The sequence below is a fragment of the Mustela lutreola genome, chromosome 6 (assembly GCF_030435805.1).
Source record: "Mustela lutreola isolate mMusLut2 chromosome 6, mMusLut2.pri, whole genome shotgun sequence".
NCBI lineage: Eukaryota > Metazoa > Chordata > Mammalia > Carnivora > Mustelidae > Mustela > Mustela lutreola.
In genome coordinates, this window is record NC_081295.1 from 15,598,683 (window position 1) to 15,622,538 (window position 23,856).

At 44.0% G+C, this 23,856-nt stretch overlaps 1 protein-coding gene across 1 annotated transcript in view; it reads right to left on the minus strand.

Annotated features, from left to right (window-relative positions):
• Positions 1 to 23,856, minus strand: part of MTHFD1L (methylenetetrahydrofolate dehydrogenase (NADP+ dependent) 1 like) — a 184,260-nt gene that overhangs the window by 134,197 nt on the left and 26,207 nt on the right. The window contains exons 8-12 of the mRNA XM_059176779.1: positions 18,522 to 18,633; positions 13,271 to 13,362; positions 11,356 to 11,453; positions 8,629 to 8,802; positions 1,292 to 1,428 (exon numbers count right to left, since the gene is read on the minus strand). Of these exons, the coding sequence (XP_059032762.1) occupies positions 1,292 to 1,428; positions 8,629 to 8,802; positions 11,356 to 11,453; positions 13,271 to 13,362; positions 18,522 to 18,633 (613 nt within the window). The remainder of the gene's footprint in view (positions 1 to 1,291; positions 1,429 to 8,628; positions 8,803 to 11,355; positions 11,454 to 13,270; positions 13,363 to 18,521; positions 18,634 to 23,856) is intronic.

Sequence of the window (23,856 nt, forward strand, 5' to 3'; positions counted from 1 at the left end):
TGTGCGATGGAAGGACTTCAGTGTCTTGGTTTAAAAAAAAAAAGTAAAAATAATATAGCAAAGGTCATTACAGCCAACACGAGATTATTTTATTCATTTATTCTTAGATCTAGGAAGCTGTGTTATCTAAATTGCACATGCTTGAAGTATCAAAAAACTTGGTTCAAAAAAGCCCATCTGGTGAACTCAGACTAACACATGGTAAAATTCAGGCAAGTGATTTTAGATAATCATATGTAAGGTCTGGTGTGCTGATTATCACTCAAAATAGTAAAGTTACTACATTAAAAAGATTTCGTTTTCTTTAAGCAAGAGTGATACCTTCCGCGTCCTATCATTGCACAGTGTACCATGTGTTTTATACGCTATCTCACTTGGCCCTCGCAACTCAGCAAGCCAGATACTATCAGCCACTTTGCGTAATCACAGATGTGGCTCAGAGAGGTGACAACCAGCAAACACAGTGTCACACAGCAGTAAGCGACACGGCACGGATAAAACCACAGCCTTCTTGCTCTGAGTTTAGTGTTCGTTCCGCTGCATCATGTCTGACATCCTATGAGTTATCGGTACTTCACGAGCTAGGACTTATTAACGGCTGTGATGGTAACATAAACATCATCCTGCGAACAACCACCATTGGTGCCAAGAACCACTAGTAATCACAGCAGGAAAGGCTGTTGTAATGTGAGCTGAAGAATGACGTCATGGCCAGTCAGCGGAGAGGGAGTAGGGAGTGTGCCCGTGCCTGATGTGGGCCCGGCACAGCCAGACAGAAATTTCCCCGCAGCTCCGTCCGTGGCCGATCAGCTTCCAGAGCACGGCAGGCCTGACAACAACTTTGACGGGATGAGGCCTCGGGCCCAAATGAAAGGCTCTCTGACCGTTTAGCGGGAAAGGCCTTTCTCCGTGGCAGGAATGATAAAACGCCAATAGGAGAGGCAGAATCACAAAGGGGCTTGCTTGGCAAAGAAGGTCCTGATGAGCTCGATGGCTTCCGCCCAAGGCTGGAGTGGTGAGCACAGGCCCAGCGACTGCTCCAGGGAATGAGGGAAATGGGCTTCCCCAGGGGGCGTGGCTGAACCCCCTCCCCACACACTGCAGCCCCCTCTGCAGTGGGGGGCATCTTGGGGTGACCACCACATCCTGAGTGTGTGAGGGGGGTACACGTGGGGATGGAATGTACCAGTTCCTCCAACAAGTCTTAACTCCCTGCTGATGACGTTCTTTTAAAACTTTTCTCTGCCTCAAATTTTGCCCTGAAAAATGTACCAGTTGTTAAATCACGTACCTTTAACTCCAAAAGTTGGTCCTTGAGAAGGCTGCCTGAGGCAGGCAAAGGAGTTGATGTTCAGGTGTGCAGTCAGTGCCTGTACGAGTCCAACTGTCACGGTGCTTTTCCCTTCCCCGAGAGGGGTCGGTGTGATCCTGGTTTGAGGGGGAAAAAAAAGTGAATTTCATACTACTTCCTGAACAACCTATGCAAAATCAACCTATAGCACCAGAATCAAATCAGAAGAATTTGGAAGAGAACACGTCATCCGAAAATTCACGTAAGCGTTTCCATGTTCAAGAACATTTATAGTCTATCCACAAGATACAGGCCATGCTTACGCAAAAGCCAAGATACAGACACACCTCCAGCAAGAGACCAAAAAAGAAAAGTTATTCACCAGTGATAACATTCTCAGCTTCAAGAAACAGCATAGCATTATCCATCAAGTGGTTTAAATAATGAAGACGACCTCATTTCTTTTTGATGGATGATCTGGCACTCATTCTTCTGGGGCCATTTACTGGGGGTTCAATGTGGGCACAAGGCCTTCTCAGTGATCTGTGGCCAGATTCTTAGGATTGGAAGGCTCCTGTCGTCCCACTCACCTATCTCCTTCTAGACATTACTGTTCAGGGCTTGTCTCTATCATGTTTCAACACAAACAGTGATGGAGGCGCGCTACCTCTATGGTAGCCCATTCATTTCCAGATAGTGTTTATAGTCCCAAGGAGAGATGTCTGCATTCTTGTGGCTCCTTTCTCACGGAGTCAGACATATTCAACTCCATCCTTTCTCATCCAACAGCCCCTCAAATGCTGGGGAAGAATTGGTCCACCAAAATGATAAGCACGTAAGGCAGAAACTTGGCAATGAGGCTGTGTTATGAGAGCACAAGGCAGGAGGCAGGTCTGATGAGATCTGGAGCACCGGGAAGGCTTCAGAGAGAAAGCAATACCTAAGATGAGAGTTGACATCTCTCATAATCGAACAGAGAGCTGACATCTCTCATTATAATCAAACATTAGCCCGATAAAATTGAGTGTGGGTTTGGGGTAGTTAATACGTGAGGCTCTGTGCTTTACACTTATTGGGTACTTTTTTATCCTCATTTAATGGACGAGGAAACTGAGGCACGAGAAGGTTCAGTAATTTGCCCAGGGCCACACAATTAGTAAGCAGTAGAGCTGGGCATCAAAACCAGGCAAGCTACCAGACTTCCCCAGGTTACTTCTATGGAAATGGAAGCAATTCCAGATCACTTCTATGGACAGAAATTTTTTAACCGCTGTTAACCATTAATTAACAATTTCAAGCATGGAAACAGAAAAGATCACTCAGTGAGAGTAACCACAGGACAAAGAGGACAGAATCGTCCAGAACACGTTCTCTTAATGAATAGTCAGAAAAAGCAAAAGGAAACTTGGAAGGGGCAGAAGTGAGAAATCTTGAGGATGAGGCAGGGTGTGACAGGGTCTCTGAAGGGAACCACGGAAGCCTGCACAGAATCACACACCACAGAGACGCAGAGATGTCTGACGCCGGGTGAGGGTCTGGCAGCCATCACCGTCCCTAGCAACAGGGTCATTGGTAGGGAGCTGGGGCGCCAAGCCAAACACACTTGGTGAAGTAAACTTTAAACCCTTCAAGCCACATGATACTCGGTCGCCATGAAGACGCAGTTACAAGTGTTTACGCTTTGAGTCAACTTTCTGTTTTCTTGGTACAACAACAATAGAAGCCGTTGGTCAGCCAAAGGCATCACAATCTTGTGATAGCCTGAAAAAACCAAACAAACGCTGAATCAAGGATAGGGCGGATTAAGTACTGTACTGAGCATCTACTGTTTGCAAAGGAAGAGGTGGTTTACTTGAGCGTGTCACATGAAGAATTACATTTCCATTCCCAAGGATGGGCTAACATCGCTGCTGGAGACGGCCCAAGGCAGACACACCCAGAGATGACCTCCTCAAAACTCCAGCGAACCATCCAAATTCTTAATTAGAAACACAGGACCGCTTAGCTTTCTGCCAACTAATACAATTCAGGAAAATCAAAAAGCAGGAAGTATTTATTGGGAGCAATAAAAGGAGAGCTACAATAAAAATTTTATTTTACCTCATTCCTACACTTGATATCAGACTTGGGTTTAATTGTTATCCCACTATCCTTAACTCTGACTCCAGATTATCAAGCTGAGTCGGAAAAACAATGAGCACGGAATTTCTTTTTTCTGTAAGAGCTCAGAGTTTAGGGAGAGGTGACTGTGGTTTCTGTCCATTCTCTTCCTCAAGGTCTCCCTGTAGCTTATCTGTTCCTCTCTATCCCACAGCATTTACTGTGTATTTATTATGTAACGTTTCTGAGGGGATTGTTAGGCGCTTCCTGAGGCGGCCATTTTGCCCACCAGCCCACAAGCTCGTTGAGGTGAAGGACGATGGCCATTTTCATTGCGTTTCTGTCACCTGTCCGGGCACACGTGAGCAAAAAACGCTGGACAAAGCAAGGATGTCTTTTCCAAGACATGTTTCTAAGTATGTTTACTGTGGACTACAGTGACACTGTATTGAAGTACTCTGTGAGAGTTTAGACACATAGTAACAAGAAGTTTACCCCTTACTCCACGGTCAAAGAGACTGCGTATGCAGACTGTAGTGGTAAAACCCGGCAAGGGTCTCAAAAGGAAGAATCTAGAACAGTCCTATTGTCATGAACCACGGGTCTAACCAGGAGCTCCAAAACTACACGTCAGGCAGCATAAGAATATGTATCACTCACCCCAGGCAACATCCTGACTGTGAAGTTTTTAAAGTCTCTTATGCCTGACAACAAGTGTTTCCCATCACACCTGACTGATGGGAGCCATTCAAAGGCCCTGTCAGTGGTGGTCTCTTCTAAAATACCTTTGTTTCATTCGAGTTGTGCATGTAGCAAAAAGACTCAACAGATATTCGAACAGTTACCCAAGGCAGAAAAGCAAAATCGTTAAAAAGTCAGTAAAGGTTATTTTTACACTTAACAAAAGGAATGGTTTGGACTATTCAAAGAAAACAAAAAATGAAATGAGGTACCTGGCATTCGACACATGAAAGAAAGCAATGCCAGTGATTTTAATTATGCGTTAACGTGAAATCGTCTGTTCGCAGGCAAATGTGGGCTTCTTTTTGAACCGCTCTGTCGGAGCAATTCAGAGCAACTTCTGCAGAGAGACGGGTAGGGGCCCGCGGAGGCCGGGCCCGCACACACATTCAGGGCCCAACAGCTGTATTCTGAGACGAGCTCTCCAACAAATTCCTTTTCATTAGTGTAACTGGGAAAATATGTAAAACTCAAGGGCCCCTAAGATTCTTTTGGCCTATTTCCCTGAACAATTCCCAATACTTTTCATTTTGTCAGGCAAAGCCAATACAGTGATGTATAGGTACAAATACGGCGCGATGTGTAGCTGATGGAACACAGATGATTCTGCCGGAATGAGAAATTCTGAGGTTGGGAGAACAGCTTTTAAAAGGAATTAATCTGGGCGGCGTTGGGGCTATTGACAGATTTTTTAAAATCCCATGGTTTTACATTTTAATTCTACCGCTGACACGTTTAAGTCACATTTATGCAGAAGTTCAAAAGGACAACCACAAATATATTATTTAGGTTTCTTGAGGAATTACTGGAGTATCTGAATTCTGCAAAAGCCTGGGGAAAGAGTCATGTTACAGTATTCAGGAGTAAAAGCAGGACACAAAATGGTATTTACAGCATGATCTCAATGTGTAAAAAAAAGGACAGATACAGAGAGAAAATTCTGGAAGGAAATATAAAAATTTTTAACCCTTCCGGGTCATGAGAGATTTCGTTTTCTCCTTTTTGCTTTTCATTATGTTAAATTTTCTACAGTGTAAGCTAGTATTATTTCCAGAATATAAAAAAGATCTTGCAGGAAAAGGGAAGAACTGTCCATTTAACAAAGGCGTCCTTTCTATTTCTGAAGCAGAAACAGCATGTGTAATGGTTTGACAACCGTTGCTTTCTGTGACTGATGTGACCAAAAGTAGAACTATGGAGGTCGTCTTTATTGCAAATGAACTTTTCATTTTAGATGATAAATAAAATGATTGCCTGGTGTTTTAAACTGATCTCAAATGTGCAGCTACTAAAAGGTTAGATTAAAAAGGCAGTTAACACACTTAAAAAATAGATGATTGGTTGTTTGTGTGGGTTACACAGTGTGATGATACATATTGTCTAAAACCCTTCAGGCTTTCCTGCAGATACAGGTACGTCTCAAAATCCTACCCATGCAGCTTTTTTTTTTTTTTTTTAAATGCAGTTGAAAGGAACACAATTTAATTTTTGTTCCTTCATAGATCTTTGTTTTTAAAAGGAATATACACCACAATTTTAGAAAAAGAACAGTTTAGCTCTGGGGGTTAAATCCATACTTGAGAACTCAGGTTTTGTTTCATGTCTACGGACGATCCGACAACCCGGCTTCTTCAGCTCAGATGCGTGTACAAATGCTGGCGAAGAGGCAGGGTGAGGCGAGAAGCAATGTCCTACTGGGCATGGAACCACACACGGCCCTAATCCTGGAAAGCCAGGCTAACTGTCACTCTCTAGCATGTGGCCAGCCCTTGACAGTAGGAATCTGATAACAATACCGTCAGAGCTTTTATTTTAGAAATATCACTTCTGTGTTCCCAGCTAAGGGCAGGGTCACATACAGATCTGTGTTCTTATTTCCAGTACTAACAAGCACCCCAAAGAGTAAATCACAGCCAGTCCATATGAAAAATTACTGCTTGATTCCTCCTTGGTAAATGGAGAGTACATCCTCCTGAGATTTCCTTAGATCTTCCCACTTTTTTTTTTTTTTAAGATTTTATTTATTTATTTGACACAGAGAGATCACAAGTAGACAGAGAGAGGCAGGCAGAGAGAGAGATAGAGGGAAGCAGGCTCCCTGCTGAGCAGAGAGCCTGATGCGGGACTCGATCCCAGGACCCTGAGATCATGACCTGAGCAGAAGGCAGTGGCTTAACCCACTGAGCCACCCAGGCGCCCCAGATCTTCCCACGTTAAACAGGGGGAGAAAGCCAGCAAATCCATCTACCAAAATCACTTAGAGCCTGGAAAACGGGAAGCAAATTTGTGGATAAATCACTAAATTTACTTTTGAAGTTCTGAATGTCCCCGAGCTTATTTCTGAAAATAAACTTGTATCAAGCATGTTCCAGAAAAGCAACACTGACTTCATGTGTGCTCCAAACCCTGGGACCCAGGGGATCCCCAACCTACTCCCCAAGTCAGCTGGCTCCGTTCACACATCTGGCCCCAGAGTTGCCTGTAGGTGAGGCCATTTCCTCTCAGCAGGAAGCTTTCCTGCAGCTCAGCTACAGAGACGTTAGGGGTGGGGTCCTAGGTTGGAAAGGACCCCAGCAGGACTGGGAGTCCAACATTGTGAGCCTGGAAGTTTAGGGAGGTTTAAACCACAGGCAAAGTATGAATTCCTTAAAACCACAGCCACTAAGGGACCCTGAGAGCTCTTCCAAAGAGGGGCAGAGGAGCTGGAGAAAGAGAAGGGAGAAGGGGAGGGAAAGAAATATGAACAAATTATTTAGCCGTTAGAGGCGAAATTATGGATTGTGGCTTTATTTGTAGCTTTAAAACATTGAATTTAAAACCTCTAGCAATTTTCCCTAAGAGAATCATTGAGCAAGTGAAGAAGTGAGCACAGGCAGGGCTGTTGATTTTAGCACCGTTTATAGTGGCCAAACTCGGGAAGCAATTTGAGTGCCCAACAGAGAGTTGGTTAAATAAACTGTGCCACATCTTTACGGCATTTTCAAATCAGTTTTTGGCTTGAATATCCTTGAAGAATGAGAAGCATGCTGAACTTTTGGCCACTGGGCCACCCGGGGCTTCCTGGTGCTGGGAAGACGTGTGAAATGGCATCCACCTTCATCCCACCCCTGTCCCCCAGAACCTAGGCTGGGAGCACTGGAATGATACGCAGTCATGCAAAATGACCGCCCAGCGCTACACTGACCCCTGCGGAGGGAGCCAGGCACACGACACGCTGCTGACTAATCTTGCTGCTACGGAGCAACACCAGGAAGATGATCTCATTTATAAGACTCCCTGCGTCAAGATGGTCTCAAAGGTTACCAGCCCCTTCCTCGGGGTGGGAGGATGTGCCATGTTTACTTTCTTGTTGAAGTTTTCTGCATTTTGGAATACCGTGATGAGTACGCGTGACTTTAAAGATTTTATTTATTTATTTGACAGACAGAGATGACAAGTAGGCAGAGAGGCAGGCAGAGAGAGAGAGAGAGAGAGAGAGAGGAGGAAGCAGGCTCCCTGCTGAGCAGAGAACCCGATGCGGGACTCGATCCCAGGACCCTGAGACCATGACCTGAGCCGAAAGCAGAGGCTTTAACCCACTGAGCCACCCAGGCGCCCCAGTAAGCGTGACTTTAAAACAAGAAAAAGAAACAAGGGATTTACATTAATAATAAAATACGTAAAAATAAAGTTAACCGAGAGTCAAGTCTAGTCGTAAGAGACGTCTCTCTGTAAACAGGTTTGGGGGCCTTAAGCCTTGGCCTATAGATCATCAGTAAGTCACTGCAATGAAATTTCAAGACAACAAAGGAATTTATATGGTCTCCTGATGTTCCCTCAGGTCACATTGAAAAACTGTTTTAAATCCCTTGTTTTCCATCAGTTTTCAGCCCATGAACATATTTCTTTTTTAAAAAAGAGGGAAAATAAACACTCCCTTTCACAAAAACCCTGCATTTATCATTTATAAAATGACCAACACAAATGAAAATGGCCCAACATTAATTTTAAAATGTAAGAAAAGAGAAATGATGAACTTTTATAATGCAAATACATAAATAAATATTAAGGATATTAACAGGAAAATGTTATGTTTCACACAATTATCTGTACATTTTCCATTAAGATCTTATTTCTGAGTAGAACACAAACTGCCCCCTGCTCAGTTCAAAATATTTTACTTTTGGTTCTTATTTTGATTTTTATCACCAAGAAACTAAATGAAAAATCTAAGACAGAACAAGGGTGATCAAAACATAATATGAGAAACAAAAATAAAATAAAATACTGGATGAGGAACTCGTTACACTTTATGTTTTGTGGAGGAGACTAATCTGTTTTGCACTGAAAATGAAAACTTACCTCATGTCAAATGAAGGAATGCCAAGTGAAATGGACAAACATGTCAAGTCTGAGAAATGGACGGATGTGAGTAGTGGGATACCAGACAGAAAGAGGGGAGAGAGTTTTATAAACATGCCTTCTTTGTCAATTAAATTTTAGAAGCAGTTTCTTACCCAGCTACTAAAACGTATTTTCCATCTGCTTGATCCTTTAACCTTTCCAGCAGGGACAAACGTACTTTGGCTTTGCTTTTGCCATAGATTTCAATTTCATCTGCAAGCAATCCTATCTCCTTGGCAAGGACGTCCACGGCTTTTGGAGTCTGTGCTCTTGAAATCTCAAGATCACTGCGGGTGGGGGGAAAACACACGAGAGGCGAGAGTCTCCTCAGCTTAGGTGGTCACCGCTAGAGTAAAAACAGCCGTACATCATGCCAACAAGTCAACCAAGGCAATTGCTTTGTGTTCCTGTCTCCCAAGCAGCAGTAGGCACAAATGCTAATAATTAATGTGCATTTTTTTAAAAAAAGGTACATTTCTTTAGGGAAGCAACTCAAACTCATGAGGATGGCAAAACTCTGCCCAGGTACAGAGCACGCCCATACGACAGGCGAGAGCTACATTCATTGTAGAGTACAGTGCTCTCTGCGGGTCGCCACCATCTCTGCTAACCGTGAATACATGGGTCATTGCATAATGCTCTCCCTGGGCTGGCCCCATGTGTCTCTTGGCTATTCAGAAATGGGGAAATGCTATTTTGTTTCATCTGGGTCCACGCTTTTCCCTCTCTTTTTCCTAAATTGAATCCAAAAATCATATTTCAAAATATTTTATTAATTACATAACCGTCCGTAAAAGGACCTAGTGCTCGAAGCTCAACTTCAAATACAGGAAAGTTCAGGAACACCCAAGTGTCACTGGGCAAATCGTTGATTCTACTTTCCTCGCAAGATGAGAACGCTACTGTTCAGCTTCCGGGAGTCCTAAGAAATTGGCATGTGCCAAACTTCACAGAGAGTCTTTTGGGGCTCCTAAGCTCTGCTATTTGTTTTAATGGGGGTTCAGAGCCCCCATCTGCCAGACTGAGCACCTGGCTGAGAGGGAGACGGGGCAGGCACAAGATAGAGTTGGGAGAAATGGCCTGAGGGACTCGGTCGGTCCTTAGGGTTGACACTTGGGGACACAGCAGTGCCTGCCGTACCCTGAAGCCCTTATTTTGGGGTCTGCTGGCAGGCAGCCCCCTGCTCTGATTTTTCTTTCTCTCACTGCTGCTGATAATCGACTCAAAGCCCTCACACTGCTCTGTGTCCTTCTCCATGACCCCATGGAAGTCTGACCGTGGGGCACAAGGGAACACTACACCCACTTCCAATCCGAATTCCCCGCAGCGCGCAACAGCAGCTCGGAGTGGGAGAGCGTGCGTCTGCCCGGATGCACAGGGGCTGAGCGCTGTGCTTCCTTCCCCCACACCTGCATTTCCCCTTCCGGTTCTCTCCCCTTCCTTCTCTGCCCAAGCTCCCACTTCATATTGCCTTCCTGTCTACACCCTTTTTCTCTTTCTCTCCTCCCCAAACCTCCTAAATGGAGACGCCGACTCTTGGAAAACCTCCAAAGTTTTCTCCTCACTAGCTAAAGAGTGACAGTGACATCGTGTTGATTTTTGAGGAATTTATAAACTACTCAGCCTGTCTTTCTCCCCGCACCGTACCTCCAGAAGTCAAATTTGGTTCAGCAATTAAAACACTTCTTCCCCTAAGTGGTATTTATTTAGATTTATGCGAAGGCTTTGGTATACAGTTTGGCAGGGTCCCCCTCAAAAAAAAATTTTTTTTTTAGCTCTCTGAAAGTAAAACATACTCATTTACTTTTAAAAATTAAAGTCCTATAACAACACAAGTAATTTTAAAAAATGAAGATATTTGATGAAACAGATTACACAAGAGGGTGACATTACAACGTTCCCTGGAATTTATATATTAATGAACACAGACGGGGACTACGATGTGCAGTCTATTTTCAGGGGTGAAAACAGCCGGGTGGGTAGAATGGAACCACGAGCGTTCAGCTGTGGCCCAAGAAAACAGATCAAATCTAAAAAGCAAGCGATTATCAATTGAAAAACGCGTCAATTCCTGGAGGCTTTATCTGCTGACGATGGGGTTTTCAGTGCACCGTTTTCCAAGGGCATTTGTGCATGCCTGGGCGGCGATTCACTGGTTGGGGGCAGCTGGGGCACCCACGATGAGCTGGGAAATTTCTCTGGCTCTGATACCTTATCTAATGACTTATTCCTACAGCATGTATTTCCAAATCCAGGCAGAGAATATAGAGCTCGCACTTCATTAAACGCTACTCTGAAGAAAATATCCATCTGGAGTGTCGCAGAATGGCCCGTCAGAGAGGAGATATTACTATGTGCTGAGGAAAGATGAACTCGCTTCCTACGTAGAATGGGGTTTGGTGTGGTCGGTCACTGGCCCCCAGTGCAGACACCTACACGGCCATGACGACCAAGCTGACAGGTGAGTTGGGCATTTCTAACACTGAGAAGCATTTTCCAAACATCACGTTGCTGTATTTTGTGAAATAGAAGACAGTACTATGTTAGACACCACTAAGAAGAAAGAACAATGCCATTTAACACAGGACACGTCGTCGACGGTAACGGACACCCTGACTTCAGGAAGGAAAATACACGTCCTAGAACTGACTGAATACGGGACACGAGCTCATTACTATTTAATTGTTCGGGCTTAATCAATAGCGTAAAGAGTGCACCAATGTGACTAGCGAAAATTATCCACCATCTGAGCCATAATACCATGACGGGCGCCCCCACCCCGTGAGCCACTTTGGCTACCGGGGCACTGTGGTGTCACTATAGACAAATCCAGCGGATACCTTGGGACGGGGGAGAGAGGCTGGAGTTTCAAGCAGTGAAGTCTCCACCTGGCGTGCTGCTGTTCACGTAGCCATCTCCGTCCGCTGCTGACCATGTTCTTCAAGGGACAAAAAGGAGAGCACGTTACTCAAGTGAAGGCTGACGGGGTATGGGTCTGAACTATGAAAATACTGCGCGGGATGTTATGTCATGAGAAGGGGTACAGAGCTCCACAGTAACCCAAGTGAGCATCGGCAATACTTTTACTCACGTGTAATTAGCATGGGAGGTTTGCCTTCAAAAGGAAAATGGGAAACGCAGGTACTTTTCAAAGAGGTTAAATGTGCCCTAAAGGCATCAAATACCAGATAAAATTAGAGAGTGTGTTCTTCCTCTCAGAAGAGAAAAATGAGGGAAACGTGAGAATGCATGAAGGATCAGCTCGATGCCCAACTTCCAGACCCCGCAACACTGTTTCGAGTATAACCCTTTTATAGTTAATGTAACAGAACAAGAGCACTGAATTGTTAAATGGTGATACACAGAGAGAGACAGAGAATTAAAATCTGACTTAGGTTGAAATGCGACACACAGTCCCTACAGAAAGGTAGTATATTCCATTTGGAAGTTACAAGTCTTATCTATTTTTATTTATGTATTTATTTATTTATTTTTAAAGATTTTATTTATTTGACAGAGAGAGATACACGAAGGCAGAGAGGCAGGCAGAGGGCGGGGGAAGCAGGCTCCCTGCCTAGCAGAGAGCCCAATGCAGGGCTCGATCCCAGGACTCTGAGATCATGACCTGAGCCGAAGGCAGAGGCTTAACCGACTGAGCCACCCAGGCGCCCCATTTTATTTTTAAAAATTTTTTAAAGAGGGTGTGTGTGTCAGTTTATTTACTTATTTTTAGTGAGTGCCATGCCCATCCTGGGGCTTGAACACACGGCCCTGAGATCAAGAGTCGCATTGTTCTACCGAATGAGCCAGCCAGGCCGCCCCTGGAAATAAAAAGTTTTCACTGTATACACCATGTATGTAAGAAAGAAACTAGAACTTGCCTCTGCTTAATTCTACTGTGGCAGGAATTACAGGCTCTGGTTTCTCTCCTGATAGTCAGGGTCACTGCCATGCAGAGCTCGCATGGTGGCGAGCTGGAGATCGTGGGCTTTGGGTCATGCAGATGGTTGTGGCTTGAAAAACAGTCCACAGAATCTTTAACTCCTGTCTTTGAAAGGTGGGCCCAATTCCCTTCCCCCCAAACGTGAACTGGATTGGTGACTTGCTTCTAGCAAAGATGAAACAGGCAGGTGATGGTGGGTGGCTTTCACAGCCACGTCGTAACCTACTGCGGCTGCCCCTTTGCCTTCTCCTTTGGATCATTCATTCCTGGGAAGTTAGCTGCCTCATCAGGAGCAGCTCTACGGAGAAGTCTGCATGGTGAGGGTCTAAGGCATCTTGCCAACAACCCTGTGAGTGAGCCGTCTTGGAAGTGGGAGGCTGTGGCCACAGTCAAGCCTTCTTTTGACTTCCTGATTTCAACTGTATGAGAGACCCTGAGACAAAACCATATAGCTGAGCCATTGCCAAATCTCTGACCCACAAACACCGTGAGTTTATAAATGTTCATTTGCCAAATTGCAAAATGTGGCAGATAATTTATTCCACAGCAATAGATTACTAACCACAGACCCTGGATTTGGGTCCCAATCCCGCACCTGTCATGTCACCAAAGGCATATTTTCCTAAGCTCCCCATCCTTATCTGCCAAATGGGAATGACATTATCTTCCAGGACTGCCGGAAGAAATTAAATGACACTATGTGTGTAAGGTGCTTACCACGATGTCTGCTCAACAGAAAACACTTGCAAAATGTGAGCAACTATTCATCCAAACTCTCAACTGGGAAATCCTCAGAACTGCGTCAGACCCACCTGAATCCGCAGAGCCGCAGCGAGGAGACTCACATCGTCCTCGGCAATGAGACCGTTAAAATGTGCCCCGAGGGAACCACCTCCAAGCTTCCCTATGGGAAAAAAAAAAAAGACTTTCAGGGTACTGTCATTTACAACCAATTGCTCCTAATTAAAAAGCCAGCACACCGAGTGACCAAGTGATGTTCTCTTTGCAACCTAGGGATGTCGGCTGTCAGGCATGGTTCCAGGGGGTCACCTGTCCCCGGCACTGCCCTGGGGCTCTTGACTGACTCGAGAGTCGAGACTGGGTTAAAAGCGTGCTTCTACCTCCAAAACACCAGCTGTGACTTTGGGCCTGTCAAGTACCACGGGCAGTTACACGCCCACCCAAGTCTGGGAGAATGGAATGTGACATCAAGGTGATTGGCATAGAATGTGTACATTTAAATGATGTCTAAGGAATAAAAGCAATCTCAAATATACAGAGTATAGGAAGGAGGACTCAGACACAGCACAACCACATCCAACCCCAGTGCTGTGCGAGAGATCAGGTGGTCTCCGAGAACTTTAGAAAATCCCTGTCATAAAAGTGATAGGACCATTTTCCGTAAAACTGAGAAACTATATTTTAGGATATTAATTTTAGGATGACCTGGGTTTCAAACCACAGAGGCATTTGTAAGGATTCTACTCCCTTCCTCAGTTGGCACTTACAGAGGTTACGAAAAGCAAGCACACATGTAAAATGCTTTAGTCTATATCCTCCCTTGGAGAAAAGAAACATTTCTAATAGCAACTTTTTTGAATTAAGAAACTCTTGTCCTCGAGTTTGGACCACTCTACTTTTAAATTATCCATTTTGCTGACAGTCCTCTGCAAGAAAGAGCACAAAACACTTAAGAGTAAGTGTTTTGTGATGTTCTATAGTCCAATGTATTAAGGGTGTTGGAAAATCATCTCCCTTCGGTATCGTTTCAAGATTAGCAACACTTCACAGTTTTATAAATCATATTTAGGCAAAAGCCAAGAGTCTAGAGAAAGAGATTTGTTTTGTTTTGTTTGAACCACTAGAGAGCTGATCTAAAGGTCTTGTCCAACCGTTACGGAAAAGAAATATGCTTCTCTCACTTTTATCTCTATCTTTAAATGATGAGGAAAGAAGGAAAAGCTACATGCCGGGAGCTGGTATCCATTTATGAACGTATATGCCCAGAACAGAATCACAAGTACCCTCTCATAAAAGTGACAGGACAACTCTTCCCTAGAAACCGAGAAACTGTATTTTAGGAAATTAATATTAGGGATGACCAGAGAACTTGAAACAATGAAGATGGTAACTCAGTGCATCAGGGATGACATTCTTAACAAATTTCATGGCTGAAGAGAATGGAGAGAGGAAATCATTACCTCACCCCTCTGCCTGTGTCCAGGCAGGGCTCCACCCGGAGGATGTCTACACGCGGCCTGCCAAGGCTGTCTGCACTCAGCCTGCGAGGCCTGCAGGGGTCCCAGGGGTCCCGTCCCAAACCAAATGGGTCTTTTCACTTCCCACTAAACACTCCCCATTTACTCGTGGTTCTTCCAAGGACAGGTCAATGAATCACTTTAAAGAAATGGCCTTTCATTTATAATTTTTTCTTGCTAACCAAACTTTCTACAACAAGAAAATTTAAGGCTAACGTGTCATCATGCTTTCCCTGGAAATGGTACTTTCTCTGACAGGAGCTGTTTTGAGACCACCCTGGGAATTTTGCCAGAATAACTGAAATGGGAGGAACCAGTGCAAATTCTTCTTCGGTCTTCCTGACAACTCTGCTATATAGAAACATTTCGGGTTTCTGCAGTCTGGCCCAGGGCACCCTTCTTATCACTAAAGCGCCATATGAACCCATAGACTGAACCCTTAAATATTTTTCATCCTCTGGGAGAACAAGTAACTCAGAAAAACTTTATGTGAAGTTTTGAAAACAGGAAAAGCTAAAAAACTATAAATTAGTACAGATACACTCTTAAAATCACTGGCCGTTAGTTTCAAGTTAAATATATTCTTGTTACAGGATAACAGTAAAATGCAATAAATGAAATCTCATTATAATTTTTGTAATAATGTTTGCAAGGGTTGAACTCCTAGCTTAAAATATCGGAATTCCACTATCAAATATCAATGCCTTATGATTGTTTTTTAAACAGAATATAATGTAAAAATCCCCCCAAAAAGAAATATAATTAAACTACTGGTATCAACTTATATGAACAGCCCTTTCGAAATCACTGACACCAAAATAGGAAGGAATTAACACAGAGCTGTATATTCTAAACAGCTTGAGACTCTTTTAAAAAGTCAGAATGTTAATGTCTTACATAGAACTAGTTAAAATCTGAAATGAAACCTGGCCAAGAGCATGAGTCCAACTCTTCCAGAATTTCCTGGGAAAAAAGGTAAGGGAAATAGGTAATAGATATAACAGATTTTAGAATAACTGGAATTCAAAATTCATAAGCCAATACCCTTATTGTATTCTAAGTACACGAAGGTAACAACTGAATTACATGTGTCTCTAAGTTCTTAAAGCTCCCTTCTCACATTCTCAGAAACTCATTGGGAAGAGTCCTTCCCTGTATTTGGTTTTCAAACACAGAGTCCCATGTTGCTAATATGAAGTCTGACAGCTCTTCTGTGTGCTAGAGGTGACAAGACACGAGGAAGGAGGGGGAGGGGGGCCACGAGACGGCAGCTTAAGAGCTGAGATGCACCCCACAGTAAATACACTTACGTTCACTTAAACTGATGCCCATCTATTTTTACGGGGTGAAGGGGGACAGGAATCCCTGTACTGTTAAGAGGAGTACGAACATCCCATGATAAACCCTGTCTTTACCCAATCACCAGTTTATTAAGAATTTTTTTGTTCTCAAAAAAAAAAAAGAATTCTTTTGTTCTCAAGTGTGAATAAAAGCACCTTTCCTTTTAATAATGCTTTAAAAACATCTGTTTAAGGTGGTGAGGTTATGCAAAACAGAAGGAAGAAGAGCCTTTCTACAATCTGTTCAGAGATCCAATTTTCATACTAATCAAAGTTGCTGAAGTTAAAACTGACTGAGGGTGGCTCAGTCAGTACAGTGTGGGACTCTTGATCTCAGGGTTCTAATTTCAAGCCTCATGTTGGGTTTAGAGATTACTCAAAAATAAAATCTTTAAAAAAAAAAAAAGGATCTCGGGGCACCCGAGTGGCTCAGTCAGTTAAGCATCTGCCTTCAGCTCAGGTCAGGATTCTAGTGTCCTTTGATGGAGTCCCACATGAGGCAAGGATCCTTGCTCAGTGGCGAGCCTGCTTCTTCCTCTGCCTACCGCTCCCCTGCTTGTGTGCTCTTTCGCTCTCTCTCTCTCTCTCGGTCTCTCTCGCTCTCTGACAAATAAAATCTTAAAATAAATAAATAAATAAACACACACACATAAAACTGTCAGGAAATACCACGCTCTTATGAATGGTGCTGACTGCAAAACATCCGTCTTTTTAATCAGTAAAGCATTTCTCATCTTTGTCTTTGCCCTCTCCGCCCGATTTCTGAGTGCGAGACAAGTTCAAAAAATGTCTTTGTGTCTGCAACTAACTTAAAGCTGCAATCAGTCGGAGTACATTTCTGAGTTCCAGCTTATTCACTCACTCAACACTCAGTATTTTCTGAGCATGTACTATGTGACAGGTACTATTCTGGGCACGAGGTATTCAAAAATCAAGAAGACTACTAGTACTGGACCAGACACACTTCAAATAAACTAACTGTAGTCAGTCTACATACAGAATTGTTCCATCAAAATATAATGCCTGGATATTTTTTGTTCCCCAGGAGGATCACTGCATTGAAATTGAATGTTTTTAGGAATGCCTTTAAAAAACTAAATACCCTCAAAAGAACTGTATTAAAAATCAGGCAGTTTCACTAAAAAAATATAGGTCACCTTCATATATTAAATCATAGGGCTCAAAGGGATTCCAAAAGCAGCCTCTCTCTCTCCACAGGATTATGCCAAAACTGTCCTAAATATATAAACTTTAAAAAAAAAAAAAAAAAAAAAAGCAAGTAAATATAACAGCAAAGAAGCATTCATTTAAAAGAACATGAATTCATAACTGACTTTCCTAATCTAAATGCTAAGCAGAGAAGCAAACCTGCATGCCCATAATTTATGGGTTAGGCATTGGTTTTTTCAGGCGGGGAGAGAAAGTTATTTCCTGAAACAAGATATACTTCAAAGAAGTCATTTAGTGCAAGCCTTCTATTTGCTAAAAGGAGCAATGAATCCTACATTCGCGTTATACCTCTAATTGCTTCATTCATCTGTGTGCTCTCCAGCCAAGAGCCAAGTACCCGAACATTCTGGGAAATTCCTGAGTATCGTCCCTCGAATCCTCCAATCCACCCTACCCCCTGAAGCCCCAAAAGGTTTTTTAATCTGACTGGTTAATTCTGGGAGGGGTGACATTTCCTAGTGGGGTGGGTCCATTATTTTCCTTTTTTGAAGAAACAGTTATGACATGAATTTCAGTAACATTGATAATATCACATTGTTTTCTTTTCCTTCTATCATATTCCAATTGAATTAAGTTCAGTACATTTTTTTGTATGTGTGTGGAAAAATGCAGAGTAGTTATCTCAAGGTGAGTGGGTCAAAGTTTTACATACACACACACAATCGGATACTATTCTCTATTTCACTGCTCCTGTGGAGCTGTCTGGGTTTCGAGACCTAGAACCCCCGGGAGGTGCTGGCAGACATGAAAGAGGGTCTCCACCTATTTTGGCTCAACTTCCGACCATCCCAACCCTTCCAGCAACTGTTTTCATCTGCTTTGACATGCTGAAGGTCACCTAAGATTTCTCTGGGAGAACAGATTCTGCTTCATTGCATGACTCTGAAAACCACTATTTCTAGTGAAACTCACACATGGACAAATTACTTATTCAGGTCATGAGTGACTGGACCACTCAATGCTAGAGGCCAGCAGGGGCATGTCTGCATGTGGGAGAACGGGGCAGCTACTGTGGTTGGCATCTTACCTTCCCTTTGCCCCAAAACATGGCTTCAACATGGGGTAACCCAAAAGGTAGGACCACCCACATTCTGAGTTCTCTGTCCTGTGCACGGATGCTGATGATGAGCAACCCTTCAGGGACATCCTCTCTTCTGAATGTAAGGTTCACGTCTCATAACCATCTCGCCTCTTCTCATCAGCAGCCCAACACCAATTTTAAAACATTTACACACCTGACAGGAAGTCATGGGAACAGTTGAGAACTGTCGTTCCTGGTTGTATCCAAGAAAGGGGAATCTCTTCAGGCTTGGGAGAGCCCAAGACCACAATATCAGCCTCATGAAGCTAAAAAGAAAAAGAGAAACACCATCCTCATTTTAATCTGTGGCAGCAACATGTGATGAGCAAACTTTGTCACCTGATTTCGAATGCAGATGATAACTATTCTGAGGTTGGTGCCACACGGATGATGTGCACAGAATCATGTCACGGATTTCCTAATGCAGCACATGTCAGCACAGGGCCTGACTATCTTGGCCCAGCAAGGAAAGGAAAAGGGGCAAAGTTTCTTTAGGGCAACTGGAGCAGCGCCTCCACCGTGGGCCACATCGCCATCCACGTGTCTTCACCGCTAACTGCAGTGTCAGGAAAAAGGGTGCGGGGGCGCCTGGATGGCTCAGTGGGTTAAGCCTCTGCCTTTGGCTCAGGTCATGATCCCAGGGTCCTGGGATCGGGTCCCACATCGGGCTCTCTGCTCAGCAGGGAGTCTGCTTCCCTCTCTCTCTGCCTGCCTCTCTGCCTACTTGGGATCTCTGTCTGTCAAATAAATAAATAAAATCTTTAAAAAAAGAAAAAAGAAAAAGGAAAAAGGATGGGACCACGAAAACTGCCGATAGAAGCAGGAGCCTGAAAGGTGTACGGGGTGGGTGGCATCTGGAGTCGCATGGCAGCTGAGCGGGGAAGACGGGGGTGGCTGCTGGGAAGCCACAGGAGGATCTGGCCAGTTCGGGGGCCTGCTGGCTTGTCCAACCACACAATCCAAATTAGGCCCACATGCAACTTTTACTGGATCTATGGGAGGCTTTTTTCAAGAGCTCAAGAAAAGAAATCTCATTTTCCTGGAGGCTCTGTTTAGTCTCCTGTCAGATTGCTCGTTTCTGGTTTTTGGGTTTTTCCTTTTTTTTTTTTTTTTTTAGAAAAACAAAAGAATGCAACTATTAGCACACAACACATTCATCACAACTGTCCTGTCCGATTTGGTAACAGTACTGGAGGAACATGTCTGGTAGGAAGGTGACATTTAGAAGAGACTGGCTCTGACCTCAACCAAAGAATGACTGCCTGTCCCAGTACTGTCCCCAATAAGCAACCAACAATCACAACCAGATCCATTTGAGGTGAAGGAGGAATGTGGGACCCTGTGGGGGGAAATAGCTATGATTGCACATGTCAACTACGTGGGCTGGTACTACTGCACCCATTTAACAGACAAGGAAACTGAGGCTCAGAGAGTGTAAGCACCTCTCTGGGAATTCCTGTTTCCCCTGGGGAGCCAGTCTCAGGACACTCCACAAGGAAGAAAGAGACAGTGCCTACCCTCCACTCTCCCACACTGCTTTCCTTCTCCCATTGCTTTTTCCACAGACTTCGGTGACCTGTAACTGACTGCAGATTCTTTAGAACCAGACAGAGGAGGGGCAGACAAAACAGGAAAACCGCCGCACAGCCACGACCACCACCCAACCGCCCCATCAACGAATGTGCTCCACGCGCCCTCATCCGTTCTTGGCTTGGACAGGCTCGTGGCTGAAGAGCCTGGGGTAGCACCAGCTGAACCACTCAGCCTAGGACTCTGTAGCACAGTCTGGACAAGAGGCTGCACCCGCTAACGTCCTTTAGAAATCTTGGGGCGAGAGATGGCAGTAAGGGAAGCAAATCCATGACGGCCCTCCCTGGTTTATGAAGACAAAAAAGCCAAGGTCTAGAACAGCTCCAAGTCCCCTGATAGAGGAGGAACATGGCAACAATTTAAAAGGCATGTCTTTACAAAGAGCTGATAAAGCCAACCTTTAAAGTTGCCATCCTGGGAACATGGATCAGTTTGATCATGCCAGCAGGGAAACTGGGTCCCACTAATGAGCCAAACAGTGCTCACTGCTTTTCCCTCTCGTACTTCATTAAGGCACAGGAAGAATATACTGAAATGGTGTCACAGTAAATCAACTGTATTGGTCACACTAAAAAGAAGAGAAGTCTCTCCTAAAATAATATTCCTTTTTATTAAAAAAAAAACAAAAACAAAAACAAAAATACAACCCTGTGAGACCACAACACTATGAAACGGAATTCCGAAGTTACTGGAAGCTAGTATCACCAGCATCCAAGTGTGGTTCACATCATATGTTCTCCACAGACAGATCTGAAAAGCACCAAGATTTCTGGGTGATCTTTTATTTAGGGGGGGAACTGTTCTTAAGGAAAGAGGATTTTATTTTCATCTTTTTAAAAGATTTTATTTATTTATTTATTTGAGAGGGGAGAGAGAGAGAGACTGAGAGAGAGAGCGCATACACCAGCAGGGGGAGGGAGCAGGCTTCCCACTGTGCAGGGAGACTGATGTGGGGCTCAATCCCAGGACCCTGAGATCATGACCTGAGCCAGGCACCCCAAGGAAAGAGGATTTTAAACATCTGAATAAAAATAATGTATTTCTTCATGTACTGATCCCACTGCAGATACGCAACCACACTAAGCTCCAAAAGGAATTCAAACGTTTAACTCTTGTTGGAAATGCTCAGCAGGTAAGAAACACTATGTCGCTACATTTCCCCCCACAAGAGCAGCAAAAACAACATGTTAAAACTTCTGTAAAGAGGAAGTTAGTATGTTCAAGGCTGAAACATTCGTTTTGGAAAAAGCCAAGGATCAGAGGTTAGCACAGGTCCCCGAAGAACACTTACTTTCCTACATGTGGTGCCTTTGACACAACCTGTTTTTTTCATTCCCTATAAATCTCAGGGAGCTCATTCCCACTCCTCAGCTCTATGTTTAAACATGTTTAAACACAACCCTGGAGTGGGCTGTGCTAAATGAACAACCGGAAGATGGCCGATCCCGCAGAGAAAAGACAAAAATCTCCATTAGCAATGATCTCGCTGGAGATGCTAATTCTTTCTGGAGAGGAAAACTGCTAGATGCTTGAATCAATAAATCACTCACTGAGGAGCAAGGAAGATTTTAATGAGCTAAAATTCAAGAATGATCATCTTGCTGGCTGTTTCTACTTTCCTCCTCCCAAGTGGGAAAGACCCCCCGGCCAAAGCCTGGCTTGAAACTCTACCTTGTAACAAAATCTCTCTTTCTCTGTGGAGGCTTGGGTAGAAGCGCTTTCGGCGCCCCGCCCACTCCCCAGGTGAAGGACCAAATGTGAAAACAATAGTAAGACACAGAAATGCCCATGTTTAACATGGGGCATGTGGGAGTCACGTACAGTTTAGATATCATGAAAACTATTTTTCTCTCCGGCACTGATTTTTAAGAGCGGCGGTGGGGTGGGCAAGCACGGGAAAATGGATAGAGGGAGATGGACGACAGATGTGATTTGCAAGGTCACTAAGGAACATCATGGTTTTGTATTCAGCAAAAAAAAAAAAAAAAAAAAAAAAAAAAAGATCTTAAAATTCAAATTACAGAAAGTATACCCCCCCACCCCTCTAACCCCTGACTAGAAGATAATTTAACTTTCACTATCGTTTTGAAAGGGCACACTGAGAATCTCAGGTATGATATACACCGAGAGCTGGGCTGAATGAAAAACAAAACAAAACAAAAAACAAACCAAGGTTGAGATTTTTAATGAATCGTGATTCTGAGGATCTGAAGGAACCCCCCCCTCCACAGGATTTAAGAACAATCCTCCAGATCTGGGGGGGTGGGATAAGGAAAAGAAATGATTCAACATCCCATGTCTACTCATTTTGGCCAGGGACATCGGCATTCTTGATCGGTGCCCTCACACGAGCTGGGCAGCGGTCACGTACAGTAAGTACGGGGAGGGCTGTGGAGGGAAGGGTGCCTCGAACTTGTTCTTCCACTTTTTTTTTTTTTTAAAGATTTATTTGATTTGAACCATTTTAAAAATTCTACAATAAGCCAATTTGGTCATGACATATTATCCTTTTAACACATTCTCTGGGTTTGATTTTTCTAATATTTTGTGTGTCTATTAAAAGAACTATTGTAATTTTCTCGTTATATTTTTGAGTTGGGGTTATGCTGGCCTCATAAAATGAGTTACGAATAAACGTTCTATCTCTATTCCTTGAAAAAAAAAAAAAAGATTTGGTGTTGGGGGGAAGGGACAGGCTGGGGGAGAGAATCTCAAGGGGTCTCTGCGTGGAGCGTGGAGCCTGACGTGGGGCTTGATCCCACGACCCATGAGATTATGACCAGTGCTGAAACCAAGGGTCCGATGTTTAACGGACTGAGCCACCGAGGAGCCCTGGTTCTCCCCCACTTCCGATGAACTGGGACACACGGTCATTGTGTGAGACCGGTCAGGTGGCTTCCCAGATGGCCCTTCCACGGCAGATTGCTCCCGGTGCTTTGCAGCAACGACGACAGTCTGTGACGTCTTACATGACACAGAGGCTCCTTGGCAATCTCACGGCAAAGCCCTGAAGAGTTTGGTTCCTCTTTTTTTAAGTTTTTAAATGGAATGTTACTTTTCTTTCTATAAAGGCCAAATTCCCCAAGGTGCGGACCTTCTCTTGCTGACTGACATGGAGCTGTCAGATGGCGCTACTTTGTTTGGTCACCCTCACGCCACCAAACGTTGTCTTAGGAAGATGACTCTGGAAGCTGGATTGAGAAGAGGTTAGAGGGCGCAGGAGGGAAACGTGCAGGAGGAGGAGACACTCGGTGGGAAGCTGGATGCACAGGTTCCCAACACAGCATGGTCTGGGAGGAGGTAGGTAGGCTGGGGCTCGTCCGCACACAGGTGGGGTTAGACTCAGAAACTTGGAGATCTGAGAGAAACGGACAGAATGGGAAGGAAAGGGGCCTTCAGTACATCCCCGCGAGTAATCCAGGTGAGAGAAGAGAAGCAAACGGTGACACCGGTATGGCCCAGGAGGCAGGAAGCATGGTGTAGCCACACAGGCGCTGGGGAAAGGGCATGGTAGACAGATCTGAATGATACCTAATGGCCAAACAAACTAAAAGCAAAAAAAAAAAAAAAAAAAAAAATCCATTTTGAGCAATTAGGAATTCATCAGTGACTGTCCTATAGACGTGGGCATTAGCAACTGCCTGGAAAATTCCTGTCATTTCGGTAAAGTGTGTTCCCTGCAGAAGCAGACTTCATTTAGGCCTTGAGTCTCATGAGCAGAGTCCCTGTTTGTTCACACATTATTTTAACTTAGGACGTCTACCTTTTCATTTGAATTAACTGAACATCTACCAGAGGATTATGACTTTGTACCTATGGATAAATAACCACATTTTACTGAAATATTAAGCATACTATCAAATAGAAATGTTAAAATAACTCTGTAAATATGCTAAAAT